The sequence below is a fragment of the Heptranchias perlo genome, chromosome 9 (genome assembly GCF_035084215.1).
Source record: "Heptranchias perlo isolate sHepPer1 chromosome 9, sHepPer1.hap1, whole genome shotgun sequence".
In the NCBI taxonomy this organism is placed as follows: domain Eukaryota; kingdom Metazoa; phylum Chordata; class Chondrichthyes; order Hexanchiformes; family Hexanchidae; genus Heptranchias; species Heptranchias perlo.
In genome coordinates this window covers 57,043,344-57,055,517 of record NC_090333.1, presented here as the reverse complement: position 1 = coordinate 57,055,517, position 12,174 = coordinate 57,043,344, and the positions used below count along the sequence as shown (strand labels likewise).

At 41.9% G+C, this 12,174-nt stretch overlaps 1 protein-coding gene across 2 annotated transcripts in view; it reads right to left on the bottom strand.

Annotated features, from left to right (window-relative positions):
• axdnd1 (axonemal dynein light chain domain containing 1) overlaps positions 1–12,174 on the bottom strand; it is a 115,652-nt gene that overhangs the window by 9,723 nt on the left and 93,755 nt on the right. For both annotated transcript variants that reach the window (XM_067990517.1, XM_067990516.1), the window contains exons 25-26: positions 8,808–8,918; positions 4,007–4,135 (exon numbers count right to left, since the gene is read on the bottom strand). In XM_067990517.1, the coding sequence (XP_067846618.1) occupies positions 4,007–4,135; positions 8,808–8,918 (240 nt within the window). The remainder of the gene's footprint in view (positions 1–4,006; positions 4,136–8,807; positions 8,919–12,174) is intronic.

Here is a 12,174-nt window from a genome sequence, read left to right as displayed (position 1 = left end):
GTGGAATGCACTGCCACATGGAGTAGTTGAGGCAAATAGCATAGACGCATTTAAGGAGAAGCTAGGTAAGCACATGAGGGAGAAAGGAATAGAAGGATATGTTGATAGGGTTAGATGAAGAGGGGTAAGGAGGAGGCTCATGTGGAGCATCAACGCCGGCATAGACAAGTTGGGCCGAATGGCCTGTTTCTGTGCTGTAAAATTGATGCAATTCCATGTAATCATGCCAGGAGACCACACTGCTGTAAGTGACCGGGATTGGTTTTACGCAGGGTTTTGTTTGCTGAAGTCCGTAGAGATGCTTTTTAAATAGACCTTGTTTGCTTTGCTGTTAGGGAGCAGAATATCCTGCCTCTAGACTCCATAAAATGTTCATTATGTTGAATTCATAAAACAGTTCAATGTACTGGGGAAATTAAGTATTGTATTGACATTTTTTATCTGCTGATATAACTTGCTTCTGTGTATCTTCCTTTCTCATGCTACATTTGAATTAATAGTTTTAGCCTGAGCTAGACAGTCTGTCAGCATAATATTTTCCTGTCCATCAAAGAAATGAGGAATATATTGTGGCATCCCATCTATTTCCAATGTAGAACCCGATGGGATAAGGATAAGCTGTTTGCCCTGAGGTACATCATCTTGTATACATCATGCATAAGGTCAAGTTTCAATTCATTGGAATTGTGGGCTTGCTAATGGAAGTTGACTTTTCAGTGATGCTGCTATATTTTCCATGATGATGATAATAACAGCTTTATACTGTAAAGTGGGTATCAATTCAAAACACAAGACTGCAGCAAATATGCAGTGTAATGCAACATTCAATATTCAAGTGCAGTTGTAAGTGACTTGAGGGAGAGTTTTTTTCCAGGGGCAGACACAGAAAGAAGTGTGTTTGGGAGGGAGAAGGGGAACCTGGGTGGAGCGGGATACAAGGAAGTGGTCAGAGATGGCTTTATCCATGATTGACATGATGTGAATAGAGAGGGCATGTGAGATTGCAAGGTCAAGGGGTGGCTGTGAATATGGGTAGGGGAGTTTATATGGGGGGAGAGATTAAGGGAGGACAGGATGGCAGTGAACTCAGAGGAGAGGCTCTCCCTGGCCCCCCAAGCAAACCTTCTGCCAATCGTGGCTTCTCATCGCTGCCGCAATCAGCCGACTGCCTCCCTCCAACCCCTGATCTTTGCCTCCCTCCCTCTTGATTAACGTGCTCTGATCTCCCCTCCAACCCCCAATCTTTCGCCCCCTCCCTCCCGATCACCGTGCACCAATCCCCCCCCGCAACCTCTAATCTTTCCCTTCCTCCCTCCCTCCAGATCACCGTGCTCCAACCCCCTCCTACCAACTCCCGAACTTCCCCTTCTCCCTCCCGATCACAGTGCTCCAATCCCCCCCAACCCCCAATCGTTTCCTCCTGATTACCGTGTTCGGACCCCCCCCCCCCCCCGCCAACCCCCTTCTTCCCCTCCCTCCCTCCTGATTACCGTGCTCCGATCCCCCCTACCAACCCCCAATTGTTCCCTCCTGAATACTGTGCTCCAATCCCCCCCCAACCCCCACCCCCCACGATCGTTCCCTCCTGATAACCGTGCTCCGATCCCCCCTCCAATCCCGATCTTTCCCTCCCTCCCTCCTGATTACCATGTTCTGAACCCCCCCCCCTCCAATCTCCCATCTTTGCCGATTGCCGGGGTCCACCCCCAACTGCCTTCTGCCACTGACTTTCCTGCTGGCATCTGGCGCATCTCGTTGTGTGAGTCAAAATCCTCAGCAATCACTCTGATGGTCAATGTACGGCTTGCAACTGCTGGACAAAAATCTAGAAGCTGCACTAAGATGTGCTGTGTCTGAAGTTCATGCCAGCATTCTGAACTTTGGTGAAAGAGAAAGACTGCAAAGTTTCACACTGAATAGTGGTAGATGATTATTAACTAAATATACACATGAAGTATCAAATACAACTTCTGGTCAGGTCTATGCCCAAACCTTTCTCTTTACAGATGTTGATGGGCTTGCAGTGTATAGCTGGCATTTTCTGTTTTTATTTTAAATTATTCGAGTTAGGCACAGTTTCCAGCACCAATGATTTTTGAGTAATCCAATGAACACATTTATCCTTTTTGTAATACAACATATATTTTTCTTACGTTCAAACCAAAATGTAAGTCATCATGATATGGATAAGGCTCTTTAATAGCATTACATGATTACAATAATATGATTAACTTATTAGTTGCTTGAGCATTCTTTTACTAACCCTTAAGATTAAAAGGACAATTCTTTTAATAGCCCTTAAGATTTAAAAAAATATATTTCTTTCACATTTAAGAATTACTTAGTTAATTATAGCTCTGCATTTTGATAATCCAGGAAAATGTATGGGCCTTCTGAATGCAAATATGGACTAAATTGAAAGAGACTTGCACTTGCCTCACAACATCTCACAGAAATCTCAGTTTCACATATACAATGAAATTACTTTGAAGTGCAGTGACTGTTACGTGGAACTGTTTATACAGATTGCAAAATGCTGAAAAATACCCTCGAGTTTAAAATCCAACTAGTGTGAAGAATAGCAGACAGTTCCTTATAGTCTGGAGGCTAAATTGGCTAAAATCTAATATATCCTTCAGCAGGGTAAGAGGGAAAAGGAGGAGGAGAAATCGTTCAATATTTCCCGTATTTTACTTCTCCTCTTCAAGATGTTGCCGCCTTGCTGTGGTATGTTTTCACATGCCCTGGGCACCATCCTGAACCTTGCTCAAATGACCATTCTTCACATATAAGCCTAAACAGCAAATGTCAAGCTCTGCGACCACATGGGGAATCACATTCAAGGCCAACCCTGTCCTCACCCATCATCCACATCTATGTGGAGTTGCTAGATAGCAATTAGAAGTGGGTTTTAATATATTATAAATAAATAATATCCTTTCATTCATTTATTTCCCTACAAGGTTCTCATTTTCTTTCTGTGTGTGTGCGGTTCCACTGGAAGTAGTGGCCCTCTAGCGTTTCAAATAAGTAAGAGTGAGTAGGGATTAGCCTTTTTTGGACAGCAAAGAATTGAAATGTTCTTTACACCTGCTTTCCGAGCAGAAAACATGGGCAAAAATGACCAATTTTGCAGAGCTATGCCCTGCATCCCAAGGATGCCTGGAAAACGACCAACGGTCTCGGACAATGTTGAAGCGGCTGCCTAAAACCAGCATTTAGCCCTTTGCCTACGCTACTGAGGAGCTTAATGCCAGTTTTAAGACCCCTCAGGGAAATTGGGCTGTTGTGTATGCGGCCGCCACACAAAAAGGAAAGTAAGAATTTTTTTTTAAATTGTGGAATCTGGTGCAGTGTGAGTGCTCCTTCTGCTCAACAGCACTCTTCACAGACACTGTCAGTCACGATCGCTCCCTTGCCCCTCCACCCCCAACTTGATGTCCTATTCCCACCCCCCCCCCCCCCCCCCAACCCCAAACCTCCTGGAACTGACCTGAGGCTGCTGCCGCTGAGGCAGGCAGCGCAAAATTCAATCTTCCTGAAGGATGAACTGCCTTTGAAGGCACAACAGATGCCAGCAGCTCGCTCAGAATATGTAGATGAGGCCTAAAGCACAATTTCTGCCCAGCCTCGGGCCACTTGGTTCGGGTGCACAAATTTCTTCCCCTTGGTGTCAGTGAATTAATTGATAAAGGAGATATCAATGTCAAGTCTGACCCTCTTCCCATCCAGCATGTAATCAAGAGCAGGCAGATTTTGCTTTCCCTAACCTGTGGATGTTAAGGCCAATTGTGTCTCACCAAATTTCAGCTGAGTTTGGCTAATTCAAAAGGTGAAACTTAAAACTTTCCTGGTATATATGGCTCAGTTCCATATCAAGCAGTATATTTAGTAACAGCCTTAAAAGCATTTCTTTTCTTTCCTTCTTCACCATGAAAGTCTGGTCAAATAGATCACAATGTCTGCATTTGTTTGTAATCATCATTAGTAATAGTTATGTTCTTACCTTTCCAACAGGCACAGCGGTTTCTTTCAGGTCTTTCTCATGGATGTTGGTATCATCACCAATGTAATTCATGATGGCTTTGGTGTGGCCCGGAAATTCTTGAACTTCCTCCGTTGTAACACTTCGGTCCTGTACAAAGTGATACAATTGTTAGAATTCAACAAACTTTTGTTCTAAATTTTCCTTTGGACTGAAAATATATGTCAGAAGTTATTGATGATTGTTTAATGTTTATTGTACAAATCTTACAATTGTTTAATGTTTATATATTTTGTAATGTATTATAAATAGTATTTGTTTTACATTTGTACATTTGTAAAAGAACTCAAAATCAAACAGCAAAAAAAATACAAGACGTTATGGAAGAACTGTACCATCATTCAAGCTAGGAGGGAAGTGCTGAATAAAAGTCCATAATATGTTTTCTTAATTAGATGCTAAGTCCTGCTGCAGAGTTATTTGGCAAAGAAGAACATATGAAAATTAGTTGAATTTTTACTGAAGTTTCATTTTTATGATCTTAGCAACTCAGGTATCAGATCGTAAACAAATGATGCAGGCTGCTGAGCTGATATACTAGGTAATGAACTGATGTAATCAAGTCTCTCCCAAAAAATGTTTTAAAGCAAATATAATTTGTATTATTTTTGCTCAAAACATTGAATTGGTCCTGTGTGGTCCTTGAGGGGAATGAACCAATATGATATGGATCATCATCCACAAGTTACTTGAGAATAGAGTTTTATAGGTTAGTATGAATGTTATATTTCAATGAATTGGAGGCTGAATTTATCCACCTCATCTGATCTCTTCTCCTGCAGATGCAGAAAGGTAAAGTTACAATAGCTGGAAGTCTTTGTGCAGGTTTAATTGTATTAGTTGGTGGCTTCTTTTGTTTTTAATATATACTGCATGTCAGTTTTAAAAATCTTAAATAAAAAGTAGCAAAAAGAAGAGACAAAGTAGAACAGTACATCTTTAGCAGTGTGGTGTTTTCAGGTGAGTAAACAATGGCTGTAGGGCTTCGGTGAGATCTCACTGGAGTACTGCGTACAGTTTTGGTCTCCTTATCCAAGGAAGGATATACTTGCCTTAGAAATGGTGCAATGAAGGTTCACTAGATTAATTCCTGGGATGAGAGGGTTGTCCTATGAGGAGAGGTTGAGTTGAATGGGCCTATACTCTCTGGAGTTTAGAAGAATGAGAGGTGATCTCATATAAGATTCTGAGGGGGCTTGACAGGGTAGATGCTGAGAGGTTGTTTCCCCTGGCTGGAGAGTCTAGAACTAGGGGGCATCATCGCAGGATAAGGGGTCAGCCATTTAAGACTGAGATGAGGAGGAATTTCTTCACTCAGAGGGTTGTGAATCTTTGAAATTCTCTACACCAGAGGGCTGTGGATGCTGAGTCATTGAGTATATTCAAGGCTGAGATAGATAGATTTTTGGACTCTAAGGGAACCAAGGAGTATGGGGATCGGGCAGGAAAGTGTAGTTGAGGTCGAAGATCAGCCATGATCTGATTCAATGCCGGAACAGGGGCCGTATGGCCTACTCCTGCTCCTATTCCTTATGTTCTTATGTAAAAGTCACCATTAGGTGCATCTACTGCAGAACACATGACTTGTTGGTCACATTCAAGGCTTTTTGTCTAAAACATCGAATCATAGAATGGTTACAGCACAGAAGGTGGCCATTCAGCCCATCGAGCCCATGCCAGCTCCTTGTAAGAGCAATTCAGTTAGTCCTAGTCCCCCGTTCTTTCCCCATAGCCTGCAATTTTTTTCCCTTCAAGTATTTATCCAATTCCTTTTTGAAAGCCACAATTGAATCTGCTTCCACCATCCTTTCAGGCAGTGCATTCCAGATCATAACTACTCGCTGCGTAAAAATGGTTTTCCCAATGTCGCCTTTGGTTCTTTTGCCAGTCACCTTAAATCTGTGTCCTCTGGTTCTCGACCCTTCCGCCAATGGGAACAGTTTCTCTTTATTTACTTTATCTAAACCTTTCATGATTTTGAACACTTCTATCAAATCTCCTCTCAACCTTCTCGCTCGAAGGAGAATAACCCCAGCTTCTCCAGTCTATCCACGTAACTGAAGTCCCTCGTCCCTGGTATCATTCAAGTAAATCTTTTCTGCACCCTCTCTAAGGCCTTCACATCTTTCCTAAAGTGCAGTGCGCAGAATTGGACACAATACTCAGTTGTGGCCGAACCAGTGTTTTATAAAGGTTCATCATAACTTCCTTGCTTTTGTATTCTATGCCTCTATTTATAAAGCCCAGGATCCCGTATGCTTTTTTAACTGCTTTCTCAACCTGTCCTGCCACCTTCAAAGATTTGTGCACATATACTCTCAGGTCTCTCTGTTCCTGCATCCCCTTTAGAATTGTACCATTTAGTTTATATTGCCTCTCTTCATTCTTCCTGCCAAATTGTATCACTTCGCACTTCTCTGCGTTAAATTTCATCTGCCATATATCCGCCCATTCCACCAGCCTGTCTATGTCCTTTTGAAGTCTGTTACTATCCTCCTCAACGTTTACTACACTTCCAAGTTTTGTGTCATCTGCAAATTTTGAAATTGTGCCCTGCACACCAAAGTCCAAGTCTTTAATATACATCAAAAAAAGCAGTGGTCCTAGTACCAGTCCCTGGGAACACCACTATTCTTCTCCATTCTGAAAAACAACCGTTCACCACTACTCTCTGTTTCCTGTCACTTGGTCAATTTCATATCCATGCTGCCAGTACCCCTTTTATTTCGTGGGCTTCAATTTTGCTGACAAGCCTATTATGTAGCACTTTACCAAACTCCTTTTGAAATTCCATATATACATCAATCGTATTGTCCTCATCAACATTCTCTGTTACCTCATCAACAAACTCGATCAAGTTAGTTAAACACAATTTGCCTTTAACAAATCCGTGTTGACTTTCCTTTATTAATCCATACTTTTCCAAGTGACTATTAATTTTGTCACAGATTATCGTTTCTAAATGCTTCCCCACCACCGAGATTAAACTTACTGGCCTGTAGTTAACGGGTTTATCCTTACACCCTTTTTTGAACAAGGGTGTAACATTTGCAATTCTCCAGTCCTCTGGCACCACTTCCATGTCTAAGGAGGATTGCAAGATTATGGCCAGCACCTCTGCAATTTCCATCCTTACTTCCCTCAGCAACCTCAGATGCATCGCATCTGGACCGGGTGACTTATCTATTTTAAGTAGAGCCAGCCTTTCTAGTAACTCCTCTATCCCATCTAGTACCTCAACTACCTCCTCTTTTACTATGACTTTGGTAGCATCTTCTTCCTTGATAAAGACAGATGCAAAGTAGTAATTTAATACCTCAGCCATGCCCTCTGCCTCCATGCGTAGATCTCCTTTTTGGTCCCTAATTAGCCCCACCCCTCCTCTTACTACCCGTTTATTTATATGCCTATCGAAGACTTTTGGATTCCCTTTTACGTTAGCTGCCAGTCTATTCTCATACTCTTCCTTTGACCCTTTTATTTCCTTGTACTTTTTACATTCAGCCTGGTTCACACTAGTATTATCATCCTGGCATCTGTCATATGCCCCCTTTTGCTGCTTCATCTTACTTTCTATCTCTTTCGTCATCCAGGAAGCTCTGGCTTCGGTTGCCCTACCTTTCTCCCTCGTGGGAATGTACCTCGACTGTACCCGAACCATCTCCTCTTTAAAGGCAGCCCATTGTTCGATTACAGTTTTGCCTGCCAATCTTTTGGCCTGCCAATTTACCCAGGCCAGATCCGTTCTCAACCCACTGAAATTGGCCCTCCTCCAATTAAGTATTTTTACTCCAGATTGTTCCTTGTCCTTTTCCATAACGAATCTAAACTTTATGATACTATGATCACTGTTCCCTAAATGTTCCCCACACTGACACTTGCTCCACTTGACCCACTTCATTCCCCAGAACTAGATCCAGCAACGCCTCCTTCCTCATTGGGCTGGAAACATACTGATCAAGAAAGTTCTCTTGAACATACTTCAGAAATTCCTCCCCATCTTTGCCCTTTACACTATTCCTATCCCAGTCTATATTAGAATAGTTGAAGTCCCCCCATTATCACTACTCTATAGTTCTTGCACCTCTCTGTAATTTCCCTGCAAATTTGCTCCTCTATATCCTTCCCACTAGTTGGTGGCCTATAGAATACACCCAGCAGTGTAATGGTACCCCTATCATTTCTTAACTCTAACCAAATTGATTCTATCTTTGACCCCTCAAGGACATCCTCTCTCTCCAGCACTGCAATATTCTCTTTAATCAATACTACCACCACGCCCCATTTCTTTTTTTCCTTCCCTATCTTTTCTGAACACCTTGTATCCAGGAAAATTTAGTACCCAATTCTGCACTTTTTTGAGCCAGGACTCAGTTATGGCCGCTACATCATATTCCCATGTGGCTGTTTGTGCCTGCAGCTCACCAACCTTACTTACTATGCTTTGTGTGTTTACACACATGCACTCTAAACCTATCTTAGGCCGTCTCGTATTCTCTCTTAGTCTGATCCCACCTAATACAATATTATTTCTTACTCTAGTGCTATCTGTCTCTCCCAATCCTTTGTACACCTTGTTTCTCCTTTCTAATGCTACATCCTGGTACCCATTCCCCTGCCAAATTTGTTTAAACCCTCCCTCACAGCACTAGTGAACCTCCCCACAAGGACATTGGCCCCTGCCCTGTTGAGGAGCGTCATAACATAAAGTCACATTAACATAAAATCATCTGAAAAGAAAGTGTTCATGGTTTGACATTACCTCAATACCTGTAACTCCCTCAGCTCCATCGTAACTTTCAGTTGTTGTTGAAGACTGTGAATGTTCTCCAGGCTCAGTGGCCTCCCCAACAATTTGCACGGTATCCGGCTTCTGCAATGTGAAGTGAGGAAGGAAAAGTAAGAATAACACAGCATTCTCATTAACTGACACAGTCAAATACATTGCACTGAGGGACACAGCACAACAGAAAGACATACTTTGGCAACATTCCTCCAGGGAACATGTGGTATACGGATTCAAGTAGAGCATAAAGGGATTTTCTTGTGTAGCAGATTTCCTGGCAGCTACTTTATCTGTATAATTCAAAGTCTTGTTAATATTAAACCTTCAGAAAGCGTGACATCTCAAAGCCATCACATATTCATTGGTCAAAAGATCTTGATTGTCTCAAATAGCCACTTTCTTTTAAGTTAATCATGATGATTAACTTAAATTGCTTACAAGTATACCAAAGAACACTTCAATTCGCTGGACAGCTAGAAATCAAGAAAAATAAGTGCAACTAAACCACTCAATTTTTTTCAAGCACAACAATTTGCAAAAAGCAATTACCACAAACTAATCCAATCACTCACTTTTTTCAAACTGCTATATGACTGCCATATATAACATAACAAACATATAAAAATTACACAATTATAATTTAAAGAAACACAAACCCTGTCCATAAAATTTGTAAAAATAAAACGCAAAAAACTGAAAATCTGAAACAAAAACAGGAAATGCGGGCAGCACTCAACAGGTCAGTCAACATCTGTGGAGAGAATAGGCAAGTTACATGTCAGGTGTAGACTCTTCAATGGAACTGGGAAAAATTACAGTTGAACATAATTTAAAAAAGGAACAGAACAAAGGGAAAGGGGGAGGGGAAAAACAAATACACACATCTACGAGAGTGGAAGTGGAATGACATATAAAGTACTTAAATGAAAAATAGATGGTTAAGTGATATTAACACGAGACAATAGGAAGAAACATAATAAAAAATATTAAAGGCATTTAAGAGAAACATAGTGGGGGTAAGGCAAGTTTGAAATAGAAAAAGGAAGAGTTGGCAAAATGGAACAGTATAAGAAAAAAAAGCAGGCCGACACCAAGTGTGCAGACTGCCCCACCAGCACGGTGCTCCAACTGAGGGTCACCATTCAAGCGCCAACCCATCTTTCCCCACCCCAAAGTGCTGACTCATCCACGCCACATCGCCAGTATCCCCTGCTAAAAAGAAAGTTCAGATCTGAAATCATTCAAGGCAATATTAAGGGCAAAGTGCTTAATAGAATGATACAGTTCTGTTCCTCAAGCTTGCATGGAGCTTCATTGGAAAAATGTAGAAGGCCAGAAAGTGAGATCGGAGTGGAACGGGGAACTTAAGTGACGAGGAGCTTGGGGTTGCACTTGCAGACGAATGGCAAAATAGTCACCTAATCTGCGTTTGGTCTTCCCAGTGTACAGTAGACATCATGTGAGCAATGGATACAATATACTAGGTTGGAGGAGCAATACCTATGTTGTTGCCTTAGACAGAAGAAGTGCCTGGGGTTTGGGACAGATGATGCATCTCCTCACTTGCATGGGAAGGTGCCAGAGGAAGGACAATAAGTGATCAGAATGATGGAAGAGTGAACCAGGGTGTTACGGAGGGAATGGTTCCTTTGGGAGGGGAAGCTATGTTTGGCGGTGGGATCATGTTGGAGATGATCGGTGAAAGTGCAGGCTTGGATGGTGGAAGGTAAGGACAAGGAGGACCTGAAGGGTGAGAGAAGAAGCACGGGAAATGGGACAGACCCAGTTGAGGTCCTGTCTGCCATGGTGGAGGGGAGTCCGCCGTTGAAGAGAATGGAAGACATTTTGGAAGCTGGGATGTGGAAGGTGGCATCAACAGAGCTGATGTAACAGAGACTGGGAGAAAGGGCTGGAGTCTTTACAGGAAGCAGAATGGGAAGAAGTATAATCAAGGTAGTTGTGGGAATCAGTGGCCTTGTCATAGATCTCTGTGGAAAGACCATCTCTGCAGTTAGAGACAGAAGCCCAGGAATGGACCATGTAAAGGGTGGAAATTTGGAGCATAGTTAGAACATTCTCTAGATCAGAGCTCAGAGAATAAGCGCAAAGGGAGCAATGAATTGGAAAAGCTGGCCCTGCACCAAGTTCTTTTCAGCCTGCAAGTCAGCATTCTTCCTTTTTCAGTTAGGTGACGTGTTTTTATTCATTCCATGTGCTAGGCTTGCTAAGGCCTAGATTTGATGCAAACGGATATGGATAGGGCCGCTAAGGGATACACACGATAAACTCACAAATAATGGCAATGAAATGGCAGAAATATTAAATAATTACTTTGCCGAAGTATTTACCAGGGAGACTAACATGATGGACATGACATTAGAAGAAGAGATCAAAAAAGATATAAAGACATTTAAGATAGAAAGGAAGGTAATAATTGATAAACTAATCAAACTTAGACAGGGTAAATCCCCTGGTCCGGATGGATTGCATCCGCGCATATTAAAAGAAGTTAGGGAAGAAATAGCAGAGGCACTATTACACACACACACACAATTAGAAAAGGGAAGAGTGCCAGAAGACTGGCGGACAGCCAATGTGATTCCTATATTTAAAAAGGGAGATAGATCCAGTCCAGGGAACAATAGACCAATTAGATTAACATTGGTGGTAGGAAAGATAATGGAATCCTTACTCAAAGATGTAATAGAAAGACACCGAGAAACCAAAAATATAATAAAGAATAGTCAGCACAGATTTCAAAAGGGAAGGTCATGCTTGAATTCTTTGAAGAAGTAACACAAAAGGATAGACAAGGGTAATATATTTGGATTTTCAAAAGGCCTTCGAAAAGGTACTGCATAGTATACTCATGACTAACGTTAAAACATGTGGAGTCAGGGGACAAGTAGCAGAATGGATAGCAAGTTGGCTACAAAACAGAAAACAGAAAGTAGGGGTTAAAGGTAGTTACTCAGGCTGGCAAAAGGTAGGAAGTGGTGATCCACAAGGATCGGTGCTGGGACCACTGTTGTTCACCATTTACATAAACGATTTGGACTTGGGAATCAGAAATACAATTACAAAAATTGCAGGCGACACCAAATTGGGAAGTATAGTTAATACTGAGGAGGACAGCAACAAAATACAAGACGACATTAATAAATTTGCAGAATGGGCATGAAATTGGCAAATGAATTTCAATATAGGTAAGTTTGAGGTGGTACATTTTGGTGGGAAATATAAGGAGGCCACATACTCCCTGGAAAATAAGAGTCTAAATGGGGTAGAGGAGCAGAGGGATCTGGGGGTACACATACAAAAATGACTAAAAATAGTGACACGA